At 35.3% G+C, this 14,143-nt stretch overlaps 1 protein-coding gene across 7 annotated transcripts in view; it reads right to left on the bottom strand.

Annotated features, from left to right (window-relative positions):
• Positions 1–14,143, bottom strand: part of LOC107660591 (glutaminase kidney isoform, mitochondrial-like) — a 54,040-nt gene that overhangs the window by 28,245 nt on the left and 11,652 nt on the right. For 6 of the 7 annotated variants that reach the window (XR_001631021.1, XM_016449930.1, XM_016449933.1 and 3 more), the window contains exons 2-11: positions 11,112–11,208; positions 10,699–10,820; positions 8,341–8,470; positions 8,168–8,247; positions 6,529–6,692; positions 6,356–6,414; positions 1,114–1,146; positions 970–1,028; positions 754–820; positions 277–327 (exon numbers count right to left, since the gene is read on the bottom strand). Coding sequence is in view for 6 of the 7 variants with exons in the window: in XM_016449930.1 (XP_016305416.1) it covers positions 277–327; positions 754–820; positions 970–1,028; positions 1,114–1,146; positions 6,356–6,414; positions 6,529–6,692; positions 8,168–8,247; positions 8,341–8,470; positions 10,699–10,820; positions 11,112–11,208 (862 nt within the window). In the remaining variant the exon portion in view is untranslated. The remainder of the gene's footprint in view (positions 1–276; positions 328–753; positions 821–969; positions 1,029–1,113; positions 1,147–6,355; positions 6,415–6,528; positions 6,693–8,167; positions 8,248–8,340; positions 8,471–10,698; positions 10,821–11,111; positions 11,209–14,143) is intronic. The other variant, XM_016449931.1, reaches the window with a different exon arrangement.

Below are 14,143 nucleotides of genomic sequence, written 5' to 3'. Positions count from 1 at the left end.
TACACACACACACATACACACACATTTTTATATATTAAATATTTGAAATCGCAATAATATTTCACATTTTTACAGTTTTTACTGTATTTTGATCAAATTAATGCATTAAAAAACTTGTTAAAAAATATTACTAAACCCAAACTTTAGAATGGTAGTTTATATCAGTTACAATGTCAACATTTCAGAAGGCAATCCCAGAATGCATTGCAACAAGATCATAACTTTTCTGTTTCAATCTGACAGTAACTCAGAAATGGAAGGCATGTCTCTACACACCTGAAAGTAGAGGTCCAGAACAGCAGTCATGTCTGTACCATCTGGAAAGCACTGCATAAAGAGAAATTTAGATTAAAACATGGAACCACTCCTGGACAAATGGGCCATTTACACAAAAAATGTTTTTCCATTCCATTGTGCTAATTTTGCATTTTATGTAAACAACATGCACTAGACAGACATCTTTGACCATTGCGCTTGCGTCTCGCATCTTTTGCAGTATTTCATGCATGATACGGCATTCTAAAAACACGTTAAAAGCTCAAGTTAAAAGTTCAACACATCTTGGAGCCTTGCGTTTTTTCCTCCTTCCACTGCCTGCGTCTCATGTTTTTCAAAGCAAAAACGTGTTCTGTGTGAATGGCCCCAAAAAAGTAACAGCATGTAAAATGTTAAGGGTATATGTGAAGAGAAATAGAGAGATGATTGGGTGCAATAAATCACCTAATCACATCAAAAGCTCCCTGAGATACTAACCTTCTTTTCTTTCAGGTAATAGCCAATAGCGAAATTCCTGTCTCCTGACTCACGCTCTGACTGGAATCTAGACCAGTTGACATAAATAATCAGTTACCTCAATCAAACCCAACAACACAAATCATGCATAACATGAAAGTACAGAAGAGGATTATTTTTTGACTGTTTGCCCACTGTATCTATGATCAAAACTATAAAACTGGTAGCTCAACATACGTGGCATTGCTAAAACCAACATATTCATTTCCTGCCATCATCTTCAAGAAGCTCATCATCTGCAAGAGAGAAATCAGAACAGGTCAAACTCAAAACAACAGTTCCTGTGAAAAATATATCATAATCGTTTCATAAATGACTTACATAATCAAACTTCTCAGCATTGCTTGCCCCTTGCTGAAAGACAAAGGAAAGAAATAATAGACATATAAATATATTCTCATTAAAAGAGATAAAAACACATTTTTAAAAGTAGCATCACGGGGAGATAATAAATCAGAACAGTAACTAACTCATACGGATTAGCAGCAAGTAAATGGATCATTTCATTCCTTTAATATTACCAGTACATTGCTAAAATCGTCAGTTAGTAATCTGTTGTTAGAAATCAATGAGAAGATCACAATAATTTCATATGTGTTCTACAGTAAAGTACTATTATGCTCTACAAAGGGAATGATGATGAACCGCTACAGAGCAAAGGCTGGAGTTAAACGTGTTCATGAAGACCTATAGGCCAAACATAGAAGTGGGTCAAAAAACAGAGTGGATGTGAATCAGCAGGGTTGGTAACGTCTTAAGATGATGTGCGAGGAGGATCTGTGCATTGTGTGTTGATGTGTTTCTGAGTGAGTGTGGATCAGTGTCCATTAACCTACAACTTTCTGCCGGACTGAGTATGGCTTGAGGCACCCATCAAATTAATGCAAAGAGAGCCATTGAGGTTGATTGCATTACTGCCATAAATTAACAGTGACTAATGTGTTTGTTTGACTGTCTGTTTAGACTCCTGAACATCAGGGGTGTAAAGTACTCCAATAATTGCACTTAATTACTATATTTATGTATTATTTTGGGAAAACTGTATTCTTACCTAATTACATTTACAAAGGGTGGAAAAAGTATAATTGCATTAAAGCTTGACAATACATTTGTTGTATGTATAAACAATATCATTAAAACGTTTGGGTGAGATTTTTGTTGTTGTTGAAAGAAAGTAATGCTTTAAATTCACAAAACCTATGGTAAAGACTTTTACGCTGTTACAAAAAAATCAATTTCAATTAAATCCTGAAATGATCAGTTTTCACAGAAATTCTAGGCACCACTTTTCAACAAACAAAACTCTTTTCAATGATTTTTCATTGATAATAAAATAAATGTTTCTTAGGCACCAAATCAGCATATTAAAAAGATTTCCATAGGATAATGTGACACTGAAAACTGGAACTGTAATGGCTGTTAAAAATTGTACACTTTGACTTAAAGCAATAATATTTTAAGTCAAATCGTTGTTCATTGTTGAACGGAATTTGAGTGCTGCTAACTTCAAAAGTTTGAATCCAATTTATTTGCATTGTGCTTTTTACAATATACATATACATTTCAAAGTACATTCATAAAAAATATTTAAAAATTAAATAGATAGATAGCAAGATAGAAAACAACTGGTAAGTCTTTGACCATTACAAAGTCAGAACACTCCAAAAAAAAGAAAGAAAAAGAATTAAATGGGCTGCTTTACAAAGTTTTTTCTTATTGCATTTCTTTATTCTATTTAATTACAATTAAATTTGGAAACTTTTATTTCACTTAAGTATGTTTTATCAAAAGTTTACTGAATTAAAATAACAGTAACCATAACTGAATGCAAACACAATTTCTCTGTACTTTTTACACCCCTGCTAGACATTATTATATATTCATGTGTATGAAAAAATGCTGAATGTATTGCATACCCAGTTTACTTCAGAAACACACAAAGGCCATGCATCAGTATTTTTGCACTGAGATCTTATGAAAAAAGGCAGAATAAAATAATAACACATGGTCTCTATGGGCTTCCGTAGTTTCCAGCAGTAAAGACCATTTGGTCCTGCACAGATGCTCTCTACTTTATGCAGACGCCGCCTTATTAAGGAACACAATGGCACTACTGATATTTTAGTATCCAGGCTTGTTCATGGGGAGGGAGGGAAGAATGGAAAGGAAAAATTACCAACGTCATTGACCTGCAGCAGTGGTCAAAAAATCCCACAGATCCTACGTCTGCAAAATATGCAACAACATAAAACAGCACACAGAGCCTTCAACAGCATATCACACGCTTTTAGTACACGCTCATGACCGTGCTCAAGGACTCGGAAGGAATAGGAGGAAATGATGTCATGCGTTACTTGGGTGCAAAGGAAACCGACAGGCACGACTTACATTCAGCACTGACCTACCAGAACACATCAGAGAGGTGAAAGACATTTTGCGTCACACCAATATCACAGGAGAACAATGAGAAAAGCAATCACAATGATTGAGTTTAGGTGTGATGGGAGATGTGAGGTTGAACTTCACGTCTGTGTTGTTCACAGGATGCCCAACATTCATCACGCAGAGTGACGATGCATCCTTTTAATGTGTGGATTGGTGCTGGCTTAAAACAGATTCTAGGGCTGTCAATTGACTTTTAATCACATTAACACTAGTACCGCCACGGGGTAAATTTTACCCGTGGCTGTTTTTAAAACATACATAAAAGATTTTTAATAAAACATTCAGTCTCCCAGTCTCCCAGTCACTGACTTTTACTAAAATTGTGTGATTTACAATCCCCTGTTGTTAAAAACTGCTTAGATAAAACCAAATCAAAAAACGGGGCATTTATACCTATAAGTGCCAGCGTGGGTCAAATTTACCCACTATATAATGCCTGTATGTTCGCGCTGTCATTTTCATGCCACTTATGATTTAACATAGTACATTGCTAGGCAACGCCTTTCACTCACTGAATTAGCGGTTATCAGTTTCATAAATATGTATTTATAAATTCATAATAAATTCACCACCTAAATATGTATTTACTTCCTTCTAATTCTCATTGTCAGAGCAGGCTTGTTTAGCTTAATATTGACCGTTATGAAAAGTGACTAGTGTAGCCTGCATAAAAAAGCCTTGAACATAAAACAACAGGACAAAAATATAGTTGATGACTCGACAATCATTTCATGACTCTAGACCCTTCTTTGTGAAGACAGTAGCATAATACAGTGAAATAATATGTTTTTTAGCCATTCAAAAACAGCTGTCATGTGTGTGGGTAAAATTTACCCGCTGGCGCTTTTAGGTATACAGCGACCCCTGGCGGTTCTAGTGTTAAGTGCATGGTTTGTAACAAATTAATCAATTGCAAATTTGATGAAAAAAGCCCACAAAAGAAGATAAATAAAAGATTTTACAGATCTTTTCTACAAAAAGTGCCTTTAGACATCAATATATATTTATTTTTTTTCCAGAGCACTCCCTTTTGCAGTCGGGTCTGTCAACCCCTCCAAGATATATATGTTTTGTCCATCCACAGTGTTTTTCTATGTGAACAGGTACTAGATATACATCAGTGACGGTTGCAACGTCTAGACGAAAGTAGTTCATCTTTATGATTTATTACACTAAAATTACATATTAAATTGACAGCCCTAATGAATGCATAAAAATATGAACTGTTTGCAAGCTTGTCAATGCAGAGGATGACAATAGTTCCTACATCATAGAAATGTGTATGTGCGTTTGTATGTGTGTTTTGTTTAGAAATGATCACTCTGCATAACACACACACATGCATATGTATACAAGGGCTAAACTGTGAGCATATATTACAGTGTAAACTGTGCATAAGGCAATAAGAACCTGTGAATCTACAGCATCTACATCTACATTACAAAACCGCCATAAGCCCAGCTGGAGTGTTTTTCTTGTCTTGTGTGTTTGCACATGGATTAAAACACATAAAAGACCAAGGTGAATCCGCTGTAGCACACAAACACAACCAAAAGATGCAAACAACTCCAAGAAATACCAGCCAGTCTTCATTAAACCACTACAAAGGCTTATAGCAAAAACTTTATATATGATGCATTTTATAGTCTACAGAGAATTTTTTTTAATAAGGCACAAGTAGGGGTGGGCGATATAACCAATATTCACAATATATTTGCAATGATTTTTCCTGTGATGTAAAATCAAGCAACTCTGTGAATATCTTGAATATCTTATTGATTTTAATGCAAAGTTTCCTAAAAGTGTTTAAGTAGTAAAAGTAGCTTAAAGGGGTCATATGATGCGATTTGTGGATCACCGGATCGGCTTTCACCGTGGACGAAGCAGAGTCCAGCCTGGGGTCGTCACATGTGGTTGCTGCACGCCCGCCGGCCGCCGCTCACTCTAGCCCGCACGCCACCGCTCACTCTAGGACTCCGGCCACAAAATAATGTTATTTTTAGCAACATCATATGACCTCTTTAAGTAGTAAAAATGACATTGGAAACAATTTCACAACTTTGATTAAATGATTTGTTTGCATCTTGTGTAAGACTTTTATATATTAAATGTTTTTATATTAATATATATATATATATATATATAGGAAAATACTGTGGTTTGTTGCCACATACTGTTTTGATGCATATAAATAAAACAATGGAATATTCTTTCTTGTGTTCAACAATGCACATCTGCCTCGATTCTGTCTTGAAAGTAATTATAAGATTTTTATTAAAAAATGTATTGTATATAAAATATTACATTAAAATCAAATAACAAAAGTCTGAAAGAATAATCATAAAAAATATAATATATTTTGTTACATATCTTTTTTCTGAACACATGGGCCTAATTAACACTCAGAGAGGCACTAAAATGAAATAGATTATATAATTTTTTCTCCAGCTGCTTTGACATTTATAAACAACATTCTAGTATACTTATGTTCTATAGACCACTCTTCTCACGATCTATGACGTCTCATTACGAAAGCACTTACGTAAACAATTACGTATGATTTAGGGTACTGAATGGGCTCTGTTATGTAAATTAGATAATTTTTAAATAGTTATTGTGCAATTTTTGTATAAACCATTTATTTATTCAGTTTTATCCCCCAGCCTAAGTCACAAGAGTGGGTGGAAAAAATGTGGCGAACAGAAAGTCTGAATGAATTTTACTCAAAATTCATTGCCAACAGACTTTTAACAATAATGGTCCTGAAAACGGGATGAACTCCACACATTTAATTCACAATGAGAGTGGAGGCCTTGAGTAGGTGTACTGTGTACAGTAATAAAACAGAGAAAAGACAAGAACCACCAACAAAACACACTGATTGTCATTTAATCTTAGTCTAGGCAGCACTGATCACAATCACTTATTCAAAACACAACTACAGCCAAAATGATTACTGCATGTGTCTCAAAAACGTTTATCAACAATATTCTGGCTACTGCCAAATATTATAATCTGTTCTGGTTAATTCAAATCAGGTAAATGTGAGTACAGTTAGGAGTAGTCAAAAACAACTTCTAACACGAAAATAAAATAAAAACAAAAGGAAGATGCTTACCTTGATAAGAGAGGTACACACGATTGCACCAGCATTCACCATTGGATTATGGGGTTTGTCTGTGGAAAAATAGAATTTCTTATTTCTTTGGGCTGCATATTTAAAAAGACACATTGTAGAATTGATTGTAGAAAAAAAGCAGTCATGCTGAAGCTGATGGTTATAATCCTTACCGTCCTCATCCAGGAAGAGCTTGTTGAAGCGTAAGCCGCTGGGCTCTTTCCCAATGAATCGGTGCACATATTCAGTGCCGTGGTCATGCACGGCAATAGCGTACTTGAGCGGCTTCACGCATGACTGCAGGCAAAATGGCACTTTAGTGTCACCCACTGTGTGTCTGTGCAAAAGAGTAAACAGAGATCAGAACCAGAGACATCATCCTATGGTCCATATAAGCAAACAAACAAAAATAATGATCCTAAAGGTGAACCTAACAGATAGACTGTGACTCTAACATGATATGAAGATGTCTGAAATATAGAAAAAAAAAAAAAGAAAAAAAAACATGAGCATGATTAACAGAGACACAAAGGCATTTAAATTTATGATATATTTTCTTGTTTTCTCCAATTGCTCCGACCTTTATAAACGGCTCTTTTCACACTCTATAAATTCTCATTAGGAAAACATTTGCAATAATTATGTATGATTTAGGCTACTGAATGGAATTACATAAATGTGTATATATTTTTTCAGCAACATTCAGAAATGTCTATTTTATATAAAATGAAACATATAAATAAAATATGTAATTATACGGTTATTTTTTAGAATTTATTTTTCATCTCTCAATACTTCAAATAAATAATAAATAATTGCTTTTTCTAAATTTAATCCAAATGAACAGTTGTGTCAATGGGCAGTGATTTCAATTATAATTTTGCTTTAAAAATACATTTTAAAGTATAAGTTGCTGTTGTACATAGATTTCTATTTTTCATATTCAGAAAAAAATAAACAAATGAAATAGACAAAAATTAAATAAGTAAATAGATAAAAGGATTCTTTAATAACTTTAAACAACTGTTGCAAGTTTGCTAAAATGGAACTATCAAAGTTAATTAAGTTAATCAGGTTTTTTTGTTTAAAGACTTTAATAGAAGAAAGTAAAATGACTAATGTTATTCCATCATTTTTTGTCAATAGGTCAAGGCACAGTGTTGTTGCCCAAAAGAGATAGTTATTGTGTAACTAGTGAATGACCATAGTAATCAACACAGGGGTATGTAGGCACCCTGTGTATCTTTACAACAAATCCTATAGCATGGGGTAAAAACATACAGATGATATCTTAATATGTCCCAATTATCAGAGATCAAATGATGTACCATGACACATGGGTCTAAGTATTGAGGGAAACATTAATGACTGTGAGTTTATAGTCCTCTTATCAATGATTCTCAAATGAGAGGATTAACATTAGCACATTTTATCTGCGCTGGGTGACTAGTCCAGGAGATAAGTGGAGCGTTTATTGAACGATAAGATTAGCTGCCACTTTATCTGATGGTTTTATAACATAAAATATATGAAGTATTTCCGGTACTTGTCATAATGTACATATAGTGAATGGTCAGTGGTAGCGCAATTCAAGTGGTCTGGTTAATAAATACCCAAAATGATAACCAAAGGTTGTTGAAATATGAAAATCTTAACACTTTGACATGAAGCTAAACCTTTTTAAGGGACAAACGCAGTGAAACTAGTCACTGATGGTTTAAAAAACAGTTCCTCTCTATAGATGAAGTTAAACTAAGTTAATCTCAAGCTAAAATGAGTAGTTGTCAGTAAATGAAGGTGTATGATTCATACCTTTGTCCATCGACTGTGCAAAGGGAAACGGCCCACAGATCTGGGCTGAATTTGGCAAGTTGGGGAATGTAGTCAGCAACCTGTGAGCAAAAGAAATAAGTGATCAAAAACAATGGCTGTGTCAAGTTGAAAATAATCACTAAGAGTTATTATTTGTGTTTCTCTCATCTTACCAGTCCTCCGGAGAGATTTCTGGCCTTCTCATAAAGTGTATCGATGTGGGAGGCAAAAGGCTGGAAATCAGGGATGACAAATTTCTTCCGGAAGGCCTGTGTGAGGAGAACAATGTTGCTTTGGACACACCTGGAGAAACAAAGAGGACAGAGATGATGAATTAATACCTACTAGTGGGTTGCTCATCATTTATGGTAGAAAGTATGTCTTTGTTTTGTGTAATTATATGACAAATATCAGAGATAAAAGTTAACTCCACTATTAAGCTCGACTATAAGACCAATTATCTGCATAACAGGGCTCAATCATGCTGTTTAGTTGTAAAGAGTTTTTTTTATTTTTTTAAGTGTGTTCTGTAGGGCGAAAAGTGCTTAAAATTCAACACTTTTGTATTTTGTATTAATTGCGGCCCTCAAGAATCAATGCAACACACATAAATACAGAAACACTGAATATACATAAATACAATCCTTTACACTCCTTCCTCACGAACCTAAATGTTTATTTCCACATTGATTGAAGGTAAAAGAGCAACAGGCTGGATCTGTTCCATTGAACATTTCCCACAGAAAAATGAACGATTTTTTTTGTAAAATATCAAAACATCTATGGTGTAAGAGAGGAAGCCATGGCTTGTTTCACAGAGCTTCCACTATAAAGCAGAGGGAAGTAAAGCATCCACAGACATCATAAACACAGACCTCTCCTGTGATTGTGTCTGAAATATTGGTCCAGCTGCTTTACGAAGGTCCCTGAACGGAAAGATAAGCTCAAAATAGCTGTGCACAGTGCTGCTGTGCAGATTTATGTAGATGTGAATTTTCAAAAGATAATATATTACTTGCCATCTATAGGGCAGAGAAGCTAAAGAGGAGCCCATATGTTTGGAATAGCATACAAGCTTGCTACTATTTCTGCAGTATGTACCTAGACGAAGATGGCGCCGACGCTGATGGCTGCCTCCATGGCGTGCTCCGCATATCTGTGTTTTTTGTCCTGTCACTGTCATTCTGTTACACTGTGGAAGCTTCTGTCACGAAAACAAATTCCTCGTATGTGTAAACATACCTGGCAATAAAGCTCATTCTGATTCTGATTCATTCTGACTGTGTGCTGTATGCAAAAGATGTATATGCATAGAATACCTGAAGGACTTTTGCAAAAAACATGCACTGCACAGCAGTGTTATCCCTATATATATCCCACAATGCAATCAACCTGACTTGACCTTTTCCATTTCCAAAGCAAAAGTAAAAGAGCACATATTTTCAACATTTTTCTCAATTCATTATTTGACTGAACAAAGACATTTTTACAGAATACTAGATTTCAAAATGTGAAATCATCCATTTTTGATTGGACAACACACACTTAAATTAAACATACTGGAAACTGAGTTTACATCTCACAATTCGTTTTTTTCTCTAGAGTTTCTGTCTCACAAGTCTTACTTTTTTCCTCTGAATTTTGAGTTTACTTCTGTTTTTTCCACCTCAGAATTAAAAAAAAGGTCATTTCAACCTTTCTCACAATTCTAACCTGATAAAATATATAAAGATATAAAAAATTGTGAAGAATAATGCCACAACTGTGGCATAAAAAGTCACAACTACCTTATTTATATGTTTATCCTATGACAGAAAGTTGGAAACAAGCTTCCATACATTTTGTGAGTGGTCATTATTTTCATCATACGTGTCGAAAGTGCTGTTTAATTGTTTGATTCTTTAATTCGTTGTTTAAAACGGTTAAATGATGGGGAAAAATGCAAGTAGTACGCTAGTATTCATTCCCAAACATCTCTTTATGTCCCTGTCATGCAAGGTCACTCACTGCCATCATCTATCAAACCTCTACAAGCTGACACCACAGCACCCATCTCTTCAGGCTGTAATGAAGCTGTCAGTGCCAGTCGGATCGACCGGGCAGTAAACACAGCACCAACAGCAGAGAAGCTGAAAAACAGACATCTATCAGGCTGGTGTATGGAGACAGGTATTATGGATAACGTCTGAGGAGTGACACACAGCTAGAGGGAGCAGATTGTCGGAGTTTGCTCATAAATAAGACGCAGAGTGCTTTTATATAACGTATAATATATACAATCATATACTGTATGTGTAGTGTCTAAATGTGTATGAGAAAATCTCTTCTCACCTGCAGGGAATTATTTTATCTGACAGACTAGGAATTTCTCACCTTGATTTATCAGGGTAATTGCCTTTGGGGTTATTATAGTTATAGGAATAATAGGTGCAGCTTTGAAGTACACAGTTTGTAGTATGCACAATAATATGCATCCATGACTGAGGAAACCATAAATATACTACGGCACATTAAAAACAGTGTCAACTTACTTTTTGAACAGGTGTCGGTCCAGCATTACACCATCTGATGTGGATTTGAGGGTGACTTTCAACATGTCCATACATTCTTTTAGCCGTGGATCTCCCGTTCGAAGTCCAGTGGCCTTCAGTGCCTGAATGCATATGTAAACAAGAGATTTCCATGAGCACAAATAACAGTTAACAGCTAACTGTCTATGGCATTAACTCGTTACTATCATCAATCCCAACACTCTTATCAGGGGATTTCACTTCCTTTGTTGGTGAGGTTCCGATAACAGCAACAACACAGCAGTAATTGTATGCACTGACCCTTCGGTCATACTATTGCAAAGAACGATGACCTATGAACACAAAACATGCTACAGCCAATAATATCCGTCCTTGCAAATACAAATGTGTGTAAGGGGAGTGCTGTCACTCACGGTAATGAATTTGTGAGCTGGGATCCTCTCCTGGCCTTCAGCAATACTGTAAAACAGCAGGTCTTCCAAGCTGGGCAGGATGCCAGCCTTCCTTCTCCTGGAACAAGAGAGAAAAGTGCATTGACATTGAGTGATCTGACCTTAACCAATGACTTCTACCATGATAAAATCTGCCATAATCTACAGCTACAAGACAAGACATATTAGATCAGCCTGGAGTATTTTAATGTCATGTGTTCAAATACACTATGAAACCGTCAAAGGAATTTAATTAGTTGGGGTTAAAGTTAGAAAATATAACCATGCAACAAAAATTTACAGAAAAAAGAATGAGTCAGTGAAGAGTTAAAGAGCCCATGAAATTACTTGACTTAATTCTTGTGCTGACATTTTGTTTGTTTGTTTGTTTGATTTTTACAGAAATTTGGGACAGGACATTGGGCTTGATAAATGACATTTATATAACTTGTATATCATAATTACATTAAATTTTTATATAGATCATATATCATAATTACATTTATATATTTAATATATTTTACTAACACATTAGAATAATCATTGAATTATAATATTGATAATAATAATACGCCTATTATTAATTATAGGAATATTTTTTTATTAAATGAATGTATTAACCATTCTAAAAAAATTATAAACTAATACAAAAATAAATAAATAATAAATATTATATAATTAATAATAATAATAATGGTAGGCATTAGTTATACTTTGGTAGAGAAAGACTGTAAATGTAAAAGGATTTCCACAATTATTACAAATATGCAATGGGTAAATATATATTTGGGTTTTAAATAGTTAAATTGGGGAAAAAATAAAATGGTCATTTATTGTTTTTATTAAAATATCTTAAACTATGTTTTTATTAAAATATCTTAACTATGCTGACATCATGTTACAGGTCTTCTGTGATGCAAACATGCATTAGCAATTGCACAATACACGAGTGTAGATTCACTCTTGCCAAGTTCTATTAAGAGCCGACCTAACATAGCTATTGCATTATCACATTTAGATGGCTTTGAGTCTAATGGAGCTCTGCATAAGCTGCTGTGGCACTGAGCCACAACAGAGTCTGGCCAGGACTGTAGTTCCCAGCAGCCTACCAAAACATCCTCTCACAGAGCACCAACAGCCCCACCTTCCCACCACGAACATTTCCAGAACTACAGCTTTCCTTTACCAAACTTGATTTACATTTGCTCTATTCATTTTCCTAGAGATTATTTGATTACGTTTCATTTTAATGCTTTTTTTAAATTTAATTTAAAATACACATCTAAGGGTGTCATGGGAATGGCACAAAAAGGTGATTTTGATCTTTTGGGATCATTTGTGAGGATTATGAAACATAGAGAGGGAATTTGTTGAGAAAGGATTGATAGAGGTGAAAGACTGGAAGTGACAATTCAAATCATACTTACACACAAACAAACAGCAGGCAGAGCAATGAGGGAGAGAAAAACATGCAGAATGAATGAGAAACATACAATAAACAGATTAATTAAATCAATTATATGACAAACTTAAAATTGATCAAACAATCAAGAATCTTTCATGACGTATAATGTATTAAATATTCATTTCATTTCATTAAAGAAAAATGGGGAAAAGAAGGTAATTTTTTGATATCGAATGAGGAGTGGCTTGATGTATGTAAATTCCCGTGGAAATGTACTAACTCTCACATATGGCGGGAGTTTGGGTGGAAGTGCCTTATCAGATTTGTTATTACACCGAAACAGAAAGCACATATTGAGGGAGGGGACACCAAATGTTGGAGACAGTGTGGGTTTCGGGAAGCCAATCAGGGCTTCGTGGGGCAGTTGTGGCCTAATGGATAGAGTTGGACTTGTAACCTGAAGGTCGTGGGTTCGAGTCTCAGGTTCGGCAGGGATTGTTGGTGGGGGGAGTGAATATCCAGCGCTCTCTCCACCTTCAATACCACGACTGAGGTGAGACCCTTGAGCAAGGCACCGCAACCCCAACTGCTCCCCCATTGGCTGCCCACGGCTCCGGATGTGTTCACGGTGTGTGTGTGTGTGTGTGTGTGTGTGCGCGCGTGCGTGTTTATTCACTACTCACTGATGTGTGTGTGTGCACTTGGATGGGTTAAATGCAGAGCACAAATTCCAAGAATGGGACACCATACTTGGCCACACATCACATCCTGTCCTGTCCTTTTCATATATTTTGGGATAAAACCTTTCTGGGCAGAGCTTCATAAAGCAGTGGAAAGAATTTTTAACACTACACTGCCTTTGGACTTTTGCACATTATATTTAGGAAATGCTGATTTCCAGACAAGATGGCCTGAAAAATACCTATTTGGCATTTTAACATCTGCTGGTAAAAAAGCACTTACTCAAGGCGTTGGTTGCTTCCTGAACCCCCCACAATACAAGAATGGATGGATACAGTAAATTTATGTTATGTCTTCAGAAGAATGTGTTCAGAAAAGTCTGGTCCAAGTGGGTCGAATATGTAAGGCCATTACGGCCAGACTTTGTGGAGGTATAAAACAAATGACCCTTCCCTTCTGAATGAAAAATGTTATTGTAATCTCCCTTACATACCTTTTCCACATTGGTCTCCATCATAGACCAAGAACAAACACTTAACATAATTTAGTATGGAGTTTGATTAAGTATATACCTGACCTCCCCCGAATTGTAAATTGATTATTGTTATTAATATTATTTAATTTTGTTTTGTATTATGTAAGAAAAAGAAAAATTGAATGGCAGAGAATAATGTAACTACATCTGTTTTGAAATAATGTACTGTTGCTTATGCTGCTACATCAAAATTAAAAAAAAAAATAATTAATTTCAACTCGTCCCTCAGTCAGGAATGAATAAAGAAAAAATTAACTGATATGATATTTTTCAGTCTATTATTTCAAAATACAGGGTTAACCTCAACCCTCTACGCGCACCTTGGCAATATAATCGCCATTGGCTAGTACATTTTTTTGTTTACTCGCCAGACTGATATACTATTTTACACAC

Source organism: Sinocyclocheilus anshuiensis, unplaced genomic scaffold, assembly GCF_001515605.1.
Source record: "Sinocyclocheilus anshuiensis isolate Anshui unplaced genomic scaffold, SAMN03320099.WGS_v1.1 scaffold627, whole genome shotgun sequence".
In the NCBI taxonomy this organism is placed as follows: Eukaryota; Metazoa; Chordata; class Actinopteri; order Cypriniformes; family Cyprinidae; genus Sinocyclocheilus; species Sinocyclocheilus anshuiensis.
The sequence above is the reverse complement of the archived record's forward strand: the minus strand, read 5'-3'. Positions and strand labels throughout refer to the sequence as shown.